Consider the following 18,493-nt stretch of genomic DNA (forward strand, 5'->3'; position numbering starts at 1 on the left):
GAATCTCTTCCTAAGAGTTTGGCCTTCTCTCGTTTTTGTTGTTTGAGAAACTCGGAAAATGAAAGGTTATCCTCTCGCAGTTGGGCGCCCAAAGATAGTAAAACCGTGATACCCCGTTGGTGGCAGGGGACAAGGAGAAAATACCCCTATCGTTTGCTCCGTCCAGAGATACGTGTTCTACCTCCCCATGTACCAAGGGAGTGTTTTGAACTTGGGGTATATATGAGTCTGCGTAATAATGGGATGATTTATGACAGATATTGATGGTATTTATTGACAGTTTGGCTAGAATCAATGTCGATTTTCTGCTCAAAGAAATAAAATACCCTTTGAAACAGAGGCAACCGGGAGAAATAATCCAAAATGTCAGAAAAGGTTTGCTAAAACAGTAGAAACCAGATATGTGTTTTGAATGCACCATGTGTTCAAAGTGAAACTAACCTTACCCTCTTCTAAAAAGCCAAAAGTTTTAATGTTGGAAAGCCATGATCACGAGGATGGGTAATTTCTAAAGTAGGCACTTTAAGTAAGTTTAAAGGTTGAATCCTACAGCTCTTTTCTTAAGGTTAGCAAGGGATGTGACTGTGAGCATAACCTGAATTCTTTTGCCTTCTTGAACTAGTTTGTATTTTTATCGAGCAAATTGATTTCCTTATGTTTCCCTAAACTTGAAAAAAAGAAAAACAGTACTAAAACGGTAATACAGCATACAGAACTGTTCCCAAATGTAGCAAACACTAAATGGGAGAACAGGATTTTAATAAATTATCATGGGGGAGGAGGGAGCAAAGTAATAGATTAAAAGCAAGAACCAAAGCTCAAAAAACAGTCTGGATCCAATTCGCTACCCCCACACTTTGGCAGAAGGCTAAAAAAGGGTTTGTCAGTAGAGATAGATGTTTTGGGACTGAAAGTTTGGTGACATTTGAAAGAGACCGACCGTTTAGACTGTTACATCACTTCCTCCAGTGGTTATTTCTCTTCCTGGATTGATAGCAATGTGGCCCCTGCCTTAGAAAGCCTACCTATCTAGTTATCAGAACATGAGGACTATGGTATGCTTGGCATGGGATGACAGTGTCCAAATGACCTCTGACTCTGTTTCTCTAGTACTGTTCGGAGCCCCAAACGGAAGCTGATTGCCTCAGCAATATCAGTGACTTCCTGAAAGGATGTGCGACACTTCAAGTGCAGGTAAGCCCGCCCGGGGTGCCTCGCCCCACTGGTGAGCTGGTGAGGATGGTGCTGTACGGCAAGTCCTCGGTTGATCTTGACTGTCACACCGGGTAGCATTTTATGGAAACCATGGTTAAGATTGGTGGTCCTCAGGGGTGGCTTGCTAGTTTGTCTTCTCCGGAAACCAGTGCCAAAAGCAAACCAAACCAAACCAAATCACAACTCAGGATAGGATTATCTTTTAATGCAGCATCCGAGCCCTGAAAGCAAGGCTTCCGGTGACAGAGGTTGTATGGGGGTGCTTCCCTGTTAGGGGGAACTGGCTGCTCTAGGGGGTCACTGTAACCCCCCTGAGTTGGGAAGAGAGGAAAGCATATTGTCACTTTTTCCCATTAACACTTTATGTATTTATTTATTTTTTTGAAGATTTTATTTATTTATTTGACAGAGAGAGAGACAGCGAGAGAGGGAACACAAGCAGGGGGAGTGGGAGAGGGAGAGGGAGAAGCAGGCTTTCCGCGGAGCAGGGAGCCCGATGCGGGGCTCGATCCCAGGACCCTGGGACCATGACCTGAGCCAAAGACAGATGCTTAACTGAGCCACCCAGGCACCCCCCACCCCATTAACACTTTAGAACAGAGGCCTTGAAAATCCCAGAGAACCTGCCCCTGTGGTAGAAATTGTATGTTAAATTACATTACATTGTTTTATATTATATGGATCCTTAGAGTACGTATGGGGGTATTGCTGGAAAGGAGGTGATACTTTTGTCTGAGTGTCAAATTACTTAACTTCTCTGTTCCTGTGTGTCTTTGTGTGTGTGTGTGTGTGAGACATCTTTATTTGCAGAAGCAAAAACCATGGAAACAACATCAGTATCTAGCAATAGGGGAATAGTCAAATAAGTTATAGTACATTCAAATGATGCTGAAGTCTTATACATTCATTTAAAAAAGATTGTGGGTTTTTAAAAATTGTAGTTGATATATAATATTATGTTAGTTTCAGATGTACAACGTAGTGGTTCAACAATTCTATACATTACACAGTGCTCACCACAGTAAGTGTACCTACCATTTGTCACCATACAATGTTACTATAATATTATTTTTTTAAAGATTTATTTGGGGGCGGGGAGGGACAGAGGGAGAGAGAGAATCCTGAAGTAAACTCCCCGCCGAGCACAGAGCCCGATGCGGGGCTCGATGATGGACTTGACATGGGGCTTGATGCCAGGACCCTGAGATCATGACCTGAGCCGAAATCAAGAGTTGGCTGCCTAACCTGACTGAGCCACCCAGCCGCCCCTACAAATTACTGACTATGTTCCCTATGCTGTACTTGTCATCCCCGTGCCTTACTTACTTTATAACTGGAAGTTTGTGCCTCTTCATCCCCTTCACCTATTCTACCCATCCCCTCAGTCCCCTCCCCTCTGGCCACCACCAGCTTGTTCTCTGTATTTAGGAGTCGGTTTCTGCTATGTTTGGTTTTGTTTTTCAGATTCCACATATGAGTGAAATCATATGGTAATGGTTTTTCTTTGTCTGACTTATTTCACTTCGCATAATACCCTCTGGGTCTATCCATGTTGTCACAAATGGCAAGATTTCCTTCTTTTTTTTTTTTTATGGTTGAGTGCATATATACCACATCTGTGTCCACTCATCTGTCAGTGGACACTTGGGTGGCTTCCATATCTTAGCTATTGCAAATAATGCTTTAATGAACATATGGGTGCATATCTTTTTAAATTCGTGTTTTTGTTTTCTTCAGGTATTTGCCTCAGTGTTTTGATCTGTAAAATGGACACAATAATTGATACCTCATGGGGTTGTTTTAAAGGATCAAATGAGATACTACATAATAATTTGGAGCTAAGAGCTCGGACCTGAAAAAGATCTATGAGATAATGTATGTACAGTGCTCAGCAGAGAACCAGGGACATAAGAAGTATAGACACATTTTTAGCAGTATTTTTTGTGGAGAAGTATTAGTAGTGGGTTGATCATGGACTCTGATGCTAGATTGCTTGGGTTCAAACACTCAGTTTTCTCTCAGGAGTAGCTTTGTGACCTTGGGCACGTTCCTTGACTGTGACTCAGTCTCCCCACCTATAAAATGGGAATAATAGCAGCACCTTATCTCATAGGATCAGTATAAGATGTCAATGAATTCATGTCCCCAGAAGAGTGCCTGGCACCTAGTAAGTATTTCTCCAAGTGTTAGCTATTATTAGTAGTAGTAATACAAGTCGCTTTGCCCCAGATAAACTTGGCTTGCTTCAGAATTTTTCCTAAAGTTAGCTACAGCATCAGGCTATAGTTGTCTCAGAATATTTTCTTCCAGGTGTCCCTGTTGCCCACTGTTAGCTGTGTGTCTCTGCACGTGTGTGTGTGTGTGTGGCTTTTGAGGTAGGTGTAGCCCGAGACCTCTCTATATATCTTCTAGAATAATGTCTCCTATGGAACAGATCATGGTATTTTCTTTTTTATTTGACAAATAAAAACGTGGTGAGGTTGCCGATGATTTCTGCACTGTGAAGCTGCCAGAAGGTATCCTGAGCTTCTTTGCAGTTCTAAGAATACTAGATGATACAGAAACACCTCCTGGGTCTAGCACTGTGGGAGAATGAGTCGTTTCACAGAAGTAGCTTTTTCTGATGATAACTAATGCTTACTCCTTTAAGTACCAATGCTTAAAATATTTTCACCCACTTTGGGTACAAATCTTTCTGAAAAGTCTATGCTAATTTTCATTTCTTGAATAAAGGCACTGGGCATATTTTTGTCTCTCTTTGATCATTGAGGCTGGCTTGAACATCATAGGGATATTGGAATAAGGTGGTATCTGACACTATGGCTAAGCACATAACTTTCTCTAGTTTGACAGGCTTGGGTTAGAGTCTTGGCTTGGTCAGTTACTGACTGTGGACTCCGGGGAAAGTTACTTGGCCTCCCTCTCTTTCAGTTTCCTCATCTGCGTAAAGGAGACATTAATAATATCTATTGCGTAGGATTGTTTTAAGGATCAAATGAGATAATGCACATAAGGCATGAGACTGAAAGCTGAGCCGGGGGCACCCCGCAGCCAGGAATATTGACCATCCAGTCTCAAGCTCCCAGGTAGCTAGCTAGGAGACAGACCGAGACACAAATATTTACCAAGTTTTTAAAATTAAATTTTTAATTGAATATATTTGACATACGGCATGTAAGTTTAAGGTGTATAGCATGTGGGCGCCTGGGTGGCTCAGTTGGTTAGGCGACTGCCTTCGGCTCAGGTCATGATCCTGGAGTCTCTGGATCAAGTCCCGCATCGGGCTCCCTGCTCGGCGGGGAGTCTGCTTCTCCCTCTGACCCTCCCCCTCTCATGTGCTCTCTCTCATTCTCTCTCTCTCAAATAAATAAATAAAATCTTTAAAAAAAAAAAAAAAGGTGTATAGCATGTTACTTTGCTATATCTATATATTGTAATATGATTGCTGTTGCAGTGGTATCTATCATGTCACATAATACTAGTATGATATTGTTGTCTATATTCAATATTATGCCGGACATTAGATCACTGTGGCTTATTTAGTACTCATTGCAAGTTTGTGCCCTTAAACAATATCAATTTTTATCTCCTCATCTCCCCATCCCGTGGTAACCACCATTTTACTGTTTTTTTTTTCGAGTTTGACTTTTTTAAGATTTTATTTACTTATTTGAGAGAGAGAGTGAGAGAGTGTGCATGAGAAAGAGCACAAGTGGGGGGAGGGCAGAGGGAGAGAGAATCGCAAGCAGAACTCCCCGCTGAGCATGGAGCCCTATGTGTGGGCTTGATCTCAAGACCCTGAGCTCATGACCTGAGCCGAAATGAAGAGTCAGAGGCTTAACTGACTGAGCCACCCAGGCGCCCCCAGAACACACTGTTATTTATCTAAAGACAGAGTGCTGGCTTGAAAGGGTCAGTTGGGAAATGTAGAAAAATGAAACCAGAGATGGGGCAGCACAGTGACATCTTGAGTACTGGCTGTGGAGCACGGCGGCCCCATTAAAGAGCAACGGCCTTCTGAACCTCTGGGTGGCCAGTGGGCCTCTCCAAGGGACCTCCATCTTTGTGTTCTCAGATGGCTGTAGTGTCCTAGGGTCTCTGGAAGATCACACAGCTAGCAACTGGTCAGGGAGATCTGCTGAGACATCTAAGAAACAAAGCACTCTCTAAAGCACCTCCCCAACTTTGATAGTATCTTTTGGAACACAGAAGTTTTTAAAATTTGATGAAGTCAAATTGATCTATTTCTGTTGTTGTTGTTGTTGCTTGTGTTTTGGGTATCATGTCTAAAAAACCATTGTCTAATGCAAGGTCGTGAAGATTTATACTTACGTTTCCTTGTAAGAGTGTTATAGTTTTAGCTCTTACATTTAGGTCTTTGAATCATTTTGAGTTAATTTTTGTGTATGGTGTGAGGTAGGAGTCCAAATTCATTCTCTCTTTTTTAAAGATTGTATTTATTTATTTGAGAGAGAGAGAGCACAAACGGGAGTAGGGGCAGAGGGACAAGCAGACTCCCCACTGAGTGCAGAGCCGATGTGGGGCTCAGTCCCAGGACCCTGAGATCATGACCTGAGCCAAAGTCAGTTGCTTAACTGAGCCACCCAGGCATCTCCCAAATTCATTCTCTTAAACACTATTTTTGAAAAGACTATTCTTTTCCCCACTCAATCAATTAATGTAGCTGTGTAATAAGTTTTCAAATCAGAAAGCATGAGTCTTCCAAATTTGTTCTTCATTTTCAAAATCATTTTGGCTATTCTGGATCCCTTGTGTGCCCATATGGATTTTAGGATCAGCCTGTCCATTTCCACAAAAACAAAAAAAACCCAAAAAAACCCAGCTGGCATTTTGATAGGGATTGTGTTCAGTCTGTAGATGGCTTTGGGGAGTATTGCCATCCTAACAATATTAAGTCTTCTGATCCATGAACACAGGATGTCTTTCTACTTATTTGGGTCTTTTAAAATTCCATTCAACAGTGTTTTATAGTTTCTAGTGTGCACATCTTATAGCTCCTTGGTTCAGTCTATTCCAAAGAATTGTATTCCTTTTGATGCTATTGTAAATGGAATTGTCTTCTTAATTTCATATTTGGATTGTTGATTGCAAGTGTATAGAAATACAATTGATGTTTGCATATTGATCTTGTATCCTTCAGCTTTGCTGAACTTTTTCATTAGTTCTAATGGTTTTTTTGGATTCCTTGTGGATTTCTTGTACAAGATCATGTCATCTGTGCATAGAGATAGTTTTACTTCTTCCTTTCTAGTCTAGATGCCTTTTATTTCATTTTCTTGCCTAAGTTGCCTGGTTAGAACCTTCAGTTCCATGTTGAATAGAAGTGATTAAAGTGGACATCCTAATGTTGTTCTTAATCTTAGGGGGAAGCTTTCAGTCTTTCACCATTAAGTAGGATTGTTAGCTGTGGGTTTTTCATAGATGTCCTTTATCAGATTGAAGGATTCCCTTCTATTCCTAGTTTTTTGAGGGTTTTGGGGGTTTTTTTGGTCATGAAAGGGTGCTGGACTTTGTCAAATGCTTTCTCTGTATCTGTTAAGATGACCATTGGTTTTCGTCCTTTATTATCTTGATATGTTATATTACTTTGATTAATTTTCATATGTTAGATCAATCTTGCTTTGCTGGGATAAGTTCCAGCGGGTCATGGGGCTGTATGTGCACATAGAGATGGATTTGTGTACATCTGTGATTATTCTTGAAGCACTTTTCTTCATAGAGATGGAATTACTGTGTCAAAATTTGATAGATATTCTCAAACCCCTACAAAATGCTATCTGAAGCTCTACTACCACCAGTAGAGTAGGAAGTGCCTTCTCCCTCATGTCCCATTATTTATCTTTCATGTTTGCTAAAATGTTGGGTGAAGATGGTATTTCGTTTACCGCTGTAATTTGAGGTTCATGATTCCTAGTGAGTTTGGACATCTTCTGACCCCTTTATAGTCCATTTGTATTTCCTTTTCTGTGAACCAGCTCTATCTTTTTTATTTGTTTACAGAATGGAGAAGGCAGGGAGGACACTCAGGCCTCAAGAGAAGATCTTCTAGAACATATGGGAAAACCCTCATATCTAGGTAGAGTGTCATTAATGTGACCAGGAAGTCCTCTGACAACCTATTTTAGCAATGGTGGTTTTGTTTTCATTCTGCCTTTGAACTTGGGAGGAGGAGGGACAGATACAGTTCTTCTGATCAACTGAGAGTGGCCTGGGGTGATACCTCTTTGACTACACTATTCTGGCTACAGCCTTCATGCTCTCCTCCTGGCCCCATCCCCAGCTGGTACTCCTGCTTCGTCCCCTGCCACCTTTACTACAAACCCACTGCCGGGGATACCCTACTATCTCCTATTCTGCTGCTGGGCCAAGCCTACTTTTATAAAAAGATGTTTTGCTCATGAAGGATTTCACTGAATGTATATGAGGCTCAATTAGTGCTTCTCTCTCTCTCTCTCCCTCCCTTCTTTCTTTTCTCTCTCCTTCTCTTTCCAGTACCAGCTGGTATCAGTATGGCTTTTCTTTGCCCCCACCCCCTCACTGCCTCCTGTCTCCCTGAGTCACTCCATCTGCCTTGTCACTGGAACAGCATGGGTGCCATCCCCAAAGTGGGGCCTGTGGGATGGACGATTTGCCGTTTCCCAGGGACTGCTCTGCATGAAGGCAGTTCTGGAAGGAAGGCAGATCTACTAATGACCAAGAGTCAAGGCTAAATCTCCCATAAGAGAGCTCAAGCTCCAGGAGAGCAGAACCATCTTGGAGGAGTGAGGTCAGTAGCTGTAATGGGTATCAATCAGGCCCTCCTTCAAGGCTAGGTCTGCCACCTGTGTGAAGTCAGAGCCTCCTCCCCTCCCCCTTCAGTTGATTCATCTGTGAAAGGAGACTAGAGTAGGGATTGGTAATGTCTAACTGTTGGACACTCTGTTTTTAACTGGCTCAAGTCCATGAGTTTCTGCTGGGCAGAGCTTTGTATATTTAGCTGCTCAATTTGTACTAGTGGGAAGACTAAAGAGGATATCGGTAAGTTGTTTTTTGTTTGTTTGTTTGTTTTTCTGTTGAGCAAATCTGACACTCCTAATGGAATTTCCCTGAGTTACATTGACTGACACCCAGGGCTCTGGCCATCCTAATCTTTTACTGACTGCATCGTATTTCTGTAAAAACTGGACTTCAAGTAAGGCGGTAAATATTCCCCATCTATCATGAACCTTTTTATGCTCCTAACAGGCCCCTTTGACTTGGGTCCTGTTAGGAGAGAGCCCAGGAAGGGCATGCAGGACAGTTGGGGAAGGGACAGATGTGGAGGGCCGCCGGAGAGCGCGTCCTTTCCCGCTGTCTCGGCGGCTCGGCACAGAGCTGGGGGGCTTCCGAGTGGCGTCGGCGAGCGGCAGGAGGACGCGGGCCGCCAGGAAGGGCTAGTCCGCGAGGCCGGGATTCCCTCCCGGGGCTCCGGCAGTGGCGGGCGTTAGGCCGGGCGCCAGCGGGCCCCGGGCTCGGAGGTTGCAGGCGGCAGCAGCATGCGCAGTGTGGCCGCCGCCGCCGCCGCTCCTCCGTGGTTTCTGCCGCTGCCACGGCTACCCGGGCGGCGGCGGCGGCGGCGGCGGCTGCTGCCCTGCCGCTGTCACTTCCAGTTCCTACTTCGGCGATCCAGGTCCGGGTCACCGCTTCCCCGCCGCTGGCCCGGTCCCTCCAGGCCGCTCTCCCTGCCTGGCTTTGGCTCCGGGCCCGGAGGGGCCCTCGCGCGCAGCCCAGCGGGGTCCCCGGGCAGCGGCTCCCGCCCGCCCTGGCCCGGCTCGCCGCCAGCGCACCCGGCGGGCGCGTCTCCCGCAGCCCCTCGGCGCCGCGCTCCTCCGCCCGCCGCGCCGCACGGCCCTGGAAGCAAGAACTTGAGGGCAAGAATCTGGCTTCCCTTTAGATTAAAAAAAAAAAAAAAAAGGCATAAAGAAAATCCTTAGGCTGGAGAGGTGGCGGGCGCTGCACGGAGTTTGGAGACGGGCGCCCCCTCCTCGCCCGCGTTCGGGAGCAAAGTTGCAGCCGCCCCTCCCCGCCCGAGCGAGCCGAGCCCAGCTCTCCAGTTTCGCTCGGGTGGCGGCCGCGCTCAGGGCAGGGTCCCAGCTCCGGCTGGGGTGCACGGTTCCCGCAGCCTTGGCACGGGCTCGCCCGCCCGCTCGCCGGCCCCGTGACTCGCGAGGGCGAGCTGCTTCCAGGAGGCGGCGGCGGCGGCGGCGGCGGCGGCGCGGCCGGAGCGAGCGAGCGAGCGAGCGAGCAGCGGGAGGAGCGGCGGGCAGCGGCCGAGCCAGGTGACCTGCCTGGGGGCGGGGGGGGGGGGGGTCAAGGGAAGGGGAAAACGCGAGGGCCGGGGTGGTGCCGAAGGACCCGGGTTGCAGAGGAGCCGCCCTTCCTCCCCCTGCCGAGGCTCGCAGCCCCAGCCGCGGGGTCGGTGCTCGGCCAGGGCCTGGCAGTGCCCTGGGATCCCGGGGGCCGGGATGGCGCGGGGGGGGGGGGGGGGGCGGGGACGGGGGACCGAGGGCGCGGAGCGAGGACGCGCCAAACTTAGGGGCGAGTTGTCCGGCTCTGGCCGCCGGCTTTGCAGCGGACAGGATTCCTTCTTTCCCCCGGAACCAGGGCAGGAGTCAACAGTACTATTTTCGATACTAATTTGATGCCTTCCCCCACCACCCCCCACCAGCTCAGTCCCCGGCATCCGCACGTTTGCGGATATTTTCGGCGTCGAGTACACAGGTCTGTCGCAGGAATGGGTTGTGGATGGGGGAAGACCCGTACTCTGCAAGGTGTGCCAACATGCCCGTAGTTAATTCCGAGTTTTCATTTTCCAGTCATTTAGGAACCCAACAGGTATTTGAGCTATTTCGTTTCTTAGCTCTAGAGTGGAGAGCCCTTAAGTTTATCTCTGTCTCTTCAAAAATCTTATTTTTGGTTTGTTATTGTTTTGGGCTATAGGGGTGACTCACACGAGTTTTTTTCTTTTCTTAATGTGTAGTGGGAATACAAATGGAATAAGGGAATGTATTTACCTACGCAACTACTTACGGTTTTGTGAATAAAAGCTTCAGGTAACCCCCGAAGAAATCACAGAATAGGATACATTTTGGTTGATGTTCTGTAAAGTAGTAACAATTTTAACCACAAGATTCTAAGGTCCAAACTGCTTTCCTAAGTTCTGTTTGCCTGGAAAGCCCACAATTTGTCCTTGAACTTCCTATCTTAATTTTGACATTGACCATGGTAAGAGGAGCTTGGATGACATCATTTGCTCCAGCCACAGTTCTGGTGTTCTGTGACTGAGAGCACCTCTCTCCAAAACGTTAAGGCCTGGGCCTGCCCTTGTACTTCAGCTGAGGCATTTCCAAGGATTTCTCTTAAGCAAAGTATTATGCTACATGCCAGGCAGTGCTGCAGTCCCTTCTTACATAAGCGAGCTTCAGGCTGGGTGTGCTCGGAGTGGTTAATATCAGAGAGTTCTCAGTCTCCGGGGGTGGTGGTGGTTGGTGATTGGAGTTTGGAACAAAGTAAATTTGCAGCTTGTATCGTCATCTTGCATTTCTTCGCCGCTTAATTTTTTTAGAATGCCTTCTACCTACCTTATCTGAAACTCACAGTGCCCTTGTAAAGCATGTAGGAAACCGAAAAGTTAGTTAACCAAAGTCATCCAGCTTACCAGTCATAGCATCAAAACTCCAACCTGGATCTTCTGCTCTCAGCTCAGGATTTTGTTTGGTTTGTTTTTACTAAACTATGACATTTTATACAAAAGCGTTTCATCTGGCACATTTTACGGATGGTATGTCTTCCAAGCTACTCATTTTTTCTGTTATTTTTGCCAACTCACATCTTGGCCTTGTCTTTGCTCGCACAGGGCTGGCGCTGTTCTTAAGGATGAGGGCAGGAGTAAAGCCTTCCAAAGGAGGGTCTGTGGTTTGTATTTATGGGCGGTCTGTGTCCTCTCCATTCATCTTCAGGGATAGCAGGTGCTGAATAGAGTGAGCAAACTAGGGCCCGGAAATGTCCGATATTCGTTTGACATCATTAGTCCAGGTATAATATTACTTCAGTCTTTACAAAGAAACTCATTCAGGAGGAGAAATTGGAGAGCGTGGGTTTTGTGCATTTATAGCGATCTGCTCATCACTGTACTTAGGAACTTAGATGCAAAGGAGGAAAAGGAGTGGAGTAGCTACCACTTAGCTACCACTTCTTAAGCACCTGCTATATTCTAGGTACTGTGCTAGGTGCTTTAAGTCCCAACAATCCTGGGAGGGAGGTGGTGGTATGCCCATTATACAGTGGAGGAAACCGAGGTTTGGGGATCATCCAGATAAATGCCTCACACCGTCAGTGCAAATCAGAATGTCATTGCTGATGGGCCTGACTCCAGAACTCATTCCCTTTGCCATGTGCCAGGCTGCCCCCCAAAAGGAGCTATTGATAAATACAGGAACACCAAGCCCCTGGCTTTTCAGATATGGCTGTACATCAGAGCCATCTGGGGTGCTTCTACAAAATACAAATGTTGGGTTCCCCCACCCCCACCCCACTGAGCTTAATTGGTCTGTAGTGAGGCCCAAGCCTGGGTATTTCTTTTCTTTCTTTTATTTTTAGAGAGGGAAAGGGGTAGAAAGAGGGAGAGGGAGAGAGAGAATCTTTTTTTTAAGATTTATTTATTTATTTTAGAGAGAGAGAGAGAGAGAGAGAGAGTGCATGGGGGGGCAGAGGGAGAGGGAGAGAGAATATGAAGCAGACTCCCCGCTGAGCACAGAGCCCGACACCGGGCTCGATCTCACAACCCCAAGATCATGACCTGAGTCAAAATCAAGAGTCAGACACTTAACAAACTGAGCTACCTAGGCACCCTGGTATTTCTTTTTTTTTTTTTTTTAATGTTTAAATAAACGTCATATTGAAATATAACATGAATTCAGGAAATCGCACAAATTCTAAGTATATAGTTTGATGAATCTTTACACATTGAACACATCCATATAATCAGCACACCAATGAAGAAACACAACCTTATCAGCACCCAGAAGCCGCCCTCATGCCCCTTCCCAGACACACCCCTCACCAGTGGGCACCACTGCCCTGACTTCTAAGACAATAGATTCTTTTTTTTTTTTTTTTTTTCCTGTTTCAGTACATTATATGAGTGGAATCATACAGTAGGTACTCATTTGTATAAGGTTTCTTTCACTCAGGGTAACATTTGTCCAAGTCACCCATGTTGTGGATCCGAATGGTTCATTCTTTTTTATTGCTAGTCGTATCCCATCCTGTGGATGTACCATCTTTTGTTTATCCGTTCACCTGTTGATGGACATCTGGGTTGTTTCCAGTTTGGGGTTGCTGTGAACATTTCTGTTGGGTTTGTACATGGGAATGGAACAGCTGAGCCACAGGGTATGTATATGTTCAGCCCGACAGTTTCCCAGAGTCACCATGTCTTGTAATTAGTTTGTTTTGAAAGGTCCCCAAGTGATTGTGATGTGCATCCAGATGTGAGAACCATTTCCACAGTTTATCTAGAGTTCAGCCATCTAGCTACCTCCAGTGAAGAAAGAGACACCAAGCTTCCTCCACAGCCTCAGATCTTCTAGAAAATCTTCTCTGCTGGATTGGGCAACTCTCATCCCCCTTCCCATAATCCTTTGTGCCAGGCTATCTTAATGCTGGCGGGCCACTCTCGTTATAGGGATCTGTGGACACGTTTATCTCTCTCCTAGTCTTGGCACTTCTCAAAGGCAGGAAGCTGAGTTTGATCATTCTTATAATCCCAGCACTCAATATAACATGTGCGCATAGCAGGTACTCAGTAAATGTTTATTAAATGAATGACCAGTAGCATGAGTGAGTGGTGAGGGAAGGTCTGGACTGCAGAAGAGATGCCCCCCCCACCATCTTTGCACTAAGGCTTCCGCACTTTATTCCTGGGAGACTGCCTCAGGATCTCACTTGGAGCCTAATGACTTTTACTTATCTAAGCGTGTTGGAATTATGGGTAATCTGGTTGCTCATCCCCAAACGGATTAGAAATAGAAAATTAGATTAGATGAGATAAGGTATGTGGAAGCACTTTGTAAATTGGAGAACAGCATCGAGATAGAAGGTCGTGATAAAGGGAGAAGGGGGGTTGCCAGGGACTAGCCGTGCTGGCAGCGGTAGAAAGAGTACATAGCCACGCACAGCATGGAAGCAGTGAAATCAACAGCACGCCAGGAAAGGAGGCGGGAAAGCTCTAAAAAGCAGACCCCCGAATACATAACCATCTGGGGCCCTTTGGTGTGGGGTCAGGCAACTCAGCACATGCTGTGCAGTCCAGTGGCTCGAATTTGTGACTTTCCCTATCTTGGTCTGGGTGTGAATCCTGGTCAGGGAAACCTGTGTTCTTTTTTTTTTTAAGATTTTATTTATTTATTTGACAGAGAGAGCGGGAGAGCACAAGCAGGGAGAACAGTAGAGGGAGAGGGAGAAGCAGGCTCCCCGCCAAGCAGGGAGCCCGATGCGGGGCTCGATCCCAGGACCCTGAGATCATGACCTGAGCCGAAGGCAGGCGCTTAACCATCTGAGCCACCCAGGCGCCCCGAAACCTGTGTTCTTGAGGAGTCGCATGCATGAGGAGTGCAGTGCCTAAGAGCCTGGGCTTTGGACTTGAACTGACCTGGGTCGGCCACTTCTTAGGTGTGTGCTAACTTCCGTGGTGGCAGCAGTAGGTAATACTAGGTCTGTGCTACTTTGTTATTGTCAGGCATGCACTACCCCTTCTGGAAATGAGAGAAAGCAGAGAAAGCATGTGGCACAGTGCCTGGCACTGAGCAGGCTCAATGAAAGCTAGTTCCTAACTGGAATTTTAATATATCCCAGTAGACTAGTGTTCATGAATGATAACATAGCGTTATCAAAAAAAAAAGTTCACGTAAGTCTTTAGTTGTGTTAAGCAAACTCTTAAGAAGTGAGTCATGCGGGGCGCCTGGGTGGCTCAGTCGTTAAGCGTCTGCCTTCGGCTCAGGTCATGGTCCCAGGGTCCTGGGATCGAGTCCCACATTGGGCTCCCTGCTCGGCGGGAAGCCTGCTTCTCCCTCTCCCACTCCCCCTGCTTGTGTTCCTGCTCTCGCTATCTCTCTCTCTGTCAAATAAATAAATAAAATCTTTAAAAAAAAAAAAAAAAAGAAGTGAGTCATGCTTTAGAGAGAGATCTTCTTTTGAAATCCTAACATTGAAAACAACTTGGGGGGCGCCTGGGTGGCTCAGTTGGTGAAGTGTCCGACTCTTGCTCTCAGCTCAGGTCTTGATCTCTCAGGGTCGTGAGTTCAGGCCCCGCCTTGGGCTCCACGCTGGGTGTGGAGCCTAGTGAAACCAACAAACAAAAAACTTGGATACATTGGGCGCCTGGGTGGCTCAGTCGTTGAGCGTCTGCCTTCGGCTCGGGTCACGATCCCAGGGTCCTGGGATCGAGCCCCGCATCGGGCTCCCTGCTCTGTGGGAACCCTGCTTCTCCCTCTCCCACTCCCCCTGCTTGTGTTCCCTCTCTCGCTGTGTCTCTCTCTGTCAAATAAATAAAATCTTAAAAAAAAAAAACAAACTTGGATACAGGGAGGAATCTTAAAACAGGAAAACAAAATCCAGCCATCTTGTTCCTTGGTTCTATGCTTTATTGGACAGAGACTGCTTGCTTGTGGAAAAAAACATTTTTTTAAAAAGTAAAGTTGAAGGTAAAATGCCCACATATTTTCTAATACTTGACACTCCTCTTGTGAAGGCAAAACCGAGTTGAGTGTTTTCTGGGAACTTTGGATGAATCGTGGTGACGGCCTTGGCCTCTGTTCTCGTGTTGACCAGCACGCATCAGGCCTTTCAACATTATTAACATCTTTCACTCACTAATTGAAGTGCTTTTCTTTTTTTGTACTTGAAATTCTCAGTGCCTCACATCATAGAAAATAATTTGAATTTAGATTAGAGTGTACTGAAATGTGTTTAAAATTATTTACATGTCCTGTTTAATTTGTTTACATATTTTATTTGGAGGGCTACATAAAGACAGTTTAAATTTCAGTGATATCGTGGCTCAGTGATACCCACGGAACAGAGACTGCAACCTTTAATTATAATTTCTGTCAATTTATGTATAATCTTAAGAGTTTTATGAACCAGTTGTAGAAGTTCATGTAAAGGTCTCCAGCTGGTTGTCTTGCTGTTGTTCTGAATGTTGTTCTGAATGCTTAGGGTGGCCGATTTTTAACTGCTGGAAACAATTTGTATATGGTTTCCTTTATAAGAACTCAGGACTAGAGATGTGTGGGGCTCCGGTTCTAAGGAGGACCTGGAGAAGACCGAGCAACTGAATTCTTCAGAGATATGAATTATTCAGTTGTTAACCACAGTAACTTCTTTAGCTACCATTTTGTGTGCTAATAATAGAAACAGTTTGGATGGATCCCCCTCGGAATTGAAAAATCAGGAATGCTTTTTGCTCTTTTCTAGTCTATGCGTAAACTAGAAGGTGATAAAAGAATATTTTCAGTTTCTCATGTTTACTATCTGGATGAAGTAGTTTAATTTTTTGTGTCTTTCATTTGTTTTATTTTTAACTTCTGTGTCTATTAAAACAAACACATCCATTTTATAATTACAATAGCTTGAAATTTAAAAATACACCCCAGAGCAAGATGCTTGTTGTTTTAGTTAAATTAAACAATTCAACAAATGGTTTTCTATTTTTGGTGACGATCGACAAAAAAAAAAAGTCTCCCCTTGCCCCAGGGAAATAAGTAATAAATCTGTCAAATTGGACATAGTAGAGGGTGAAAATCAAAATCAATTGCTTCTATACAAAAAACCACGGTATGTAATACTTAAGAAGGAAACATGGCATTTGTGGATTGGGTTGAATGTATATTGATAATACCAAATGGAATGCATTTTTTTAGAAAATTTGATCAATTGAGTCTCCCTTATCAAATGCATTCCATTTGATAATACCAAATGGAATGCATTTTTTTAGAAAATTTGATCAATTGAGTTTTAAATCCCATTCACTCTAATTTGTTTTTTTTTAATATTTATTTGAGAGTGAGAGCATGAGCAGGGGGGAGGGGCAGAGGGAGAAGCAGACTCCCCACTGAGCAGGGAGCCCGATGCAGGGCTCAATCCCAGGACCCCGGGATCATGACCTGAGCCGAAGGCAGATGCTTAACGACTGAGCCACCCAGGTGCCCCCTCTAATTTGGTTTTAATGTTGATTCTAATCCAGGCTGTTTCTGGGGGCACCAGAGCACAATATAGCTCTTTACTAGACCCACACAATCTTGGCCAGCTATCCCCTGCTCCGGCCCCATTCTTATCTGGTCATAGGTTATCATCGAGGCAGCCCCCGAGGGTCATTCGTTGCTGGCACAGCAGAAGGTATGCAGGACGATTGGTGACGACTTTGGGGTTAGTACCAAAAGGAAGTGCAAGGTCTGGCCTTTGAACTGCAAATGAAGAAGGGTGAGGGCACTTGTCAGTTTTGTAGGGCCTTGGCTTACCAACTTTTTAGAGGGGATATATGTCCACCCAGTCCAGAAGCTGCTTCACCTCTGCATTTCAATAGTGACATTGCCCCTTCCTCTGCTGTCGTCTGGAAGAAAGACTTAGGATGCCAGACATCTGTCTGATTAGCTCCAGGCTTTGTCATAGCCTGGCCGACTTGGACCCTACCATGCAGAGGGGTGTATGGGTTCAGAGAGGGCTCATCCGAAAGAGCATAGAGCCACCCATCATTTCTACTTGACTTCTGGCAGAAGATATACCTTCCTAATTAAGTTCTGCTTAAAAACAAATAGAGTGAAATCCCAGCTTTATACTTTCTTGGGGACTTGAATATTATTACAGAGATCAGACATATCAGCTGAGGGATTGAAATGGGCAATAGGGAAAAGAAAGGATTAAATTAAGGTAAGATGGAAGGCAGCAGTTTGCAAAGCAGTGAGTGACACTGTTATTAAGGGCTTGTCTCACTCTAGACAATAGCAGGCAGGTTTCTCCACCCTTGGAAGCGTGGACATTATTTTAAGAGGCATCATTAAGGTGTCAAGCTCTTCACATCTTTTATGAAGAGCCCAGCCTATGAAGCAGGCCTGAACACTAAGGAACGTTCCATCTTAAAATCTGTCTATTCTTCATGGCTAGGTCTCCAGCAAACTGGGGCTATTTACCAATAATTTGTGAGAAACGTATGCAAACCAAGAGAATGCAGTATTTTTTTTTAATTAATTAATTATTTATTTATTTGATAGAGAGAGGTACAGCGAGAGAGGGAACACAAGCAGGGGGAGTGGGAGAGGGAGAAGCAGGCTTCCCGCCAAGCAGGGAGCCCGAGGTGGGGCTCGATCCCAGGACCCTGAGATCATGACCCGAGCCGAAGGCAGACGCTTAACGACTGAGCCACCCAGGTGCCCCGAGAATGCAGTATTTTAACAACAGAAGAAGTGTAACCGTTTCTTTGGGGGCGTATATGTTGTGATCGTGTGAATAAACGTTTGCGCTGTAGCATGACCACTTTGCGTTCTTTGAAGACATGCTGGTGTTTAGGAATGTGTTATGGATTGGGGAAAATCTTGATTTGGGATCGCAAAATTACCTTCCGGGAAAGACCACAGAGTGGAAAACAATGGTTTTGGTGAGCTCGTGGGTGACTCCTTTATGTGCCAGATTTTACATACTATCCTTTTTATTTCCCACAACTGCAAGATCATGACTTGAGCTGAAACCAAGAGTTGGATGCTTAACCGATTGAGCCACCCAGAGGCCCCCGGATGAATTTTTAAAAATGTATTTTAGATAGCTTGTATATCTAAGAGTCTATATGTAGATTATCAAGAGTTGACTGTCTTTCATAGAAATGACTCTTTCGTGAATGAAAATAAGGATAAAAAGAAAGCTTAGTCTCTCGTAATACAGTATTTACTCTGTTTCTTTATGCGAAGCTAGAGTACCTGTTTCATTAAAAAAAAAGAAAAGAAAATTAATGGTATGTGAATTAGGTCCCATAATGTCATATGGAAGACCTTCTCTGCTTTTCCAGTCCTCAGCTCACTTCTTATTTTTTTTAAGATTTTATTTATTTATTTATTTGACAGAGAGAGACACAGTGAGAGAGGGAACACAAGCAGGGGGAGTGGGGGAGGGAGAAGCAGGCTTCTCGCCGAGCAGGGAGCCCGATGTGGGGCTCCATCCCAGGGCCCTGGGACCATGACCTGGGCCGAAG

General features: G+C 45.3%; 1 protein-coding gene across 4 annotated transcripts in view; it reads left to right on the forward strand.

Moving 5' to 3' along the window:
• ARHGEF6 (Rac/Cdc42 guanine nucleotide exchange factor 6) overlaps positions 1 to 18,493 on the forward strand; it is a 96,817-nt gene that overhangs the window by 525 nt on the left and 77,799 nt on the right. For 3 of the 4 annotated variants that reach the window (XM_078064181.1, XM_078064182.1, XM_078064180.1), the window contains exon 2: positions 1,111 to 1,194. In XM_078064181.1, coding sequence (XP_077920307.1) covers positions 1,111 to 1,194 — 84 coding nt within the window. Of the gene's footprint in view, positions 1 to 1,110; positions 1,195 to 9,036; positions 9,534 to 18,493 lie in introns of those variants that run through there. The other variant, XM_078064183.1, reaches the window with a different exon arrangement.

Source organism: Halichoerus grypus, chromosome X (assembly GCF_964656455.1).
Source record: "Halichoerus grypus chromosome X, mHalGry1.hap1.1, whole genome shotgun sequence".
Classification (NCBI taxonomy): Eukaryota; Metazoa; Chordata; class Mammalia; order Carnivora; family Phocidae; genus Halichoerus; species Halichoerus grypus.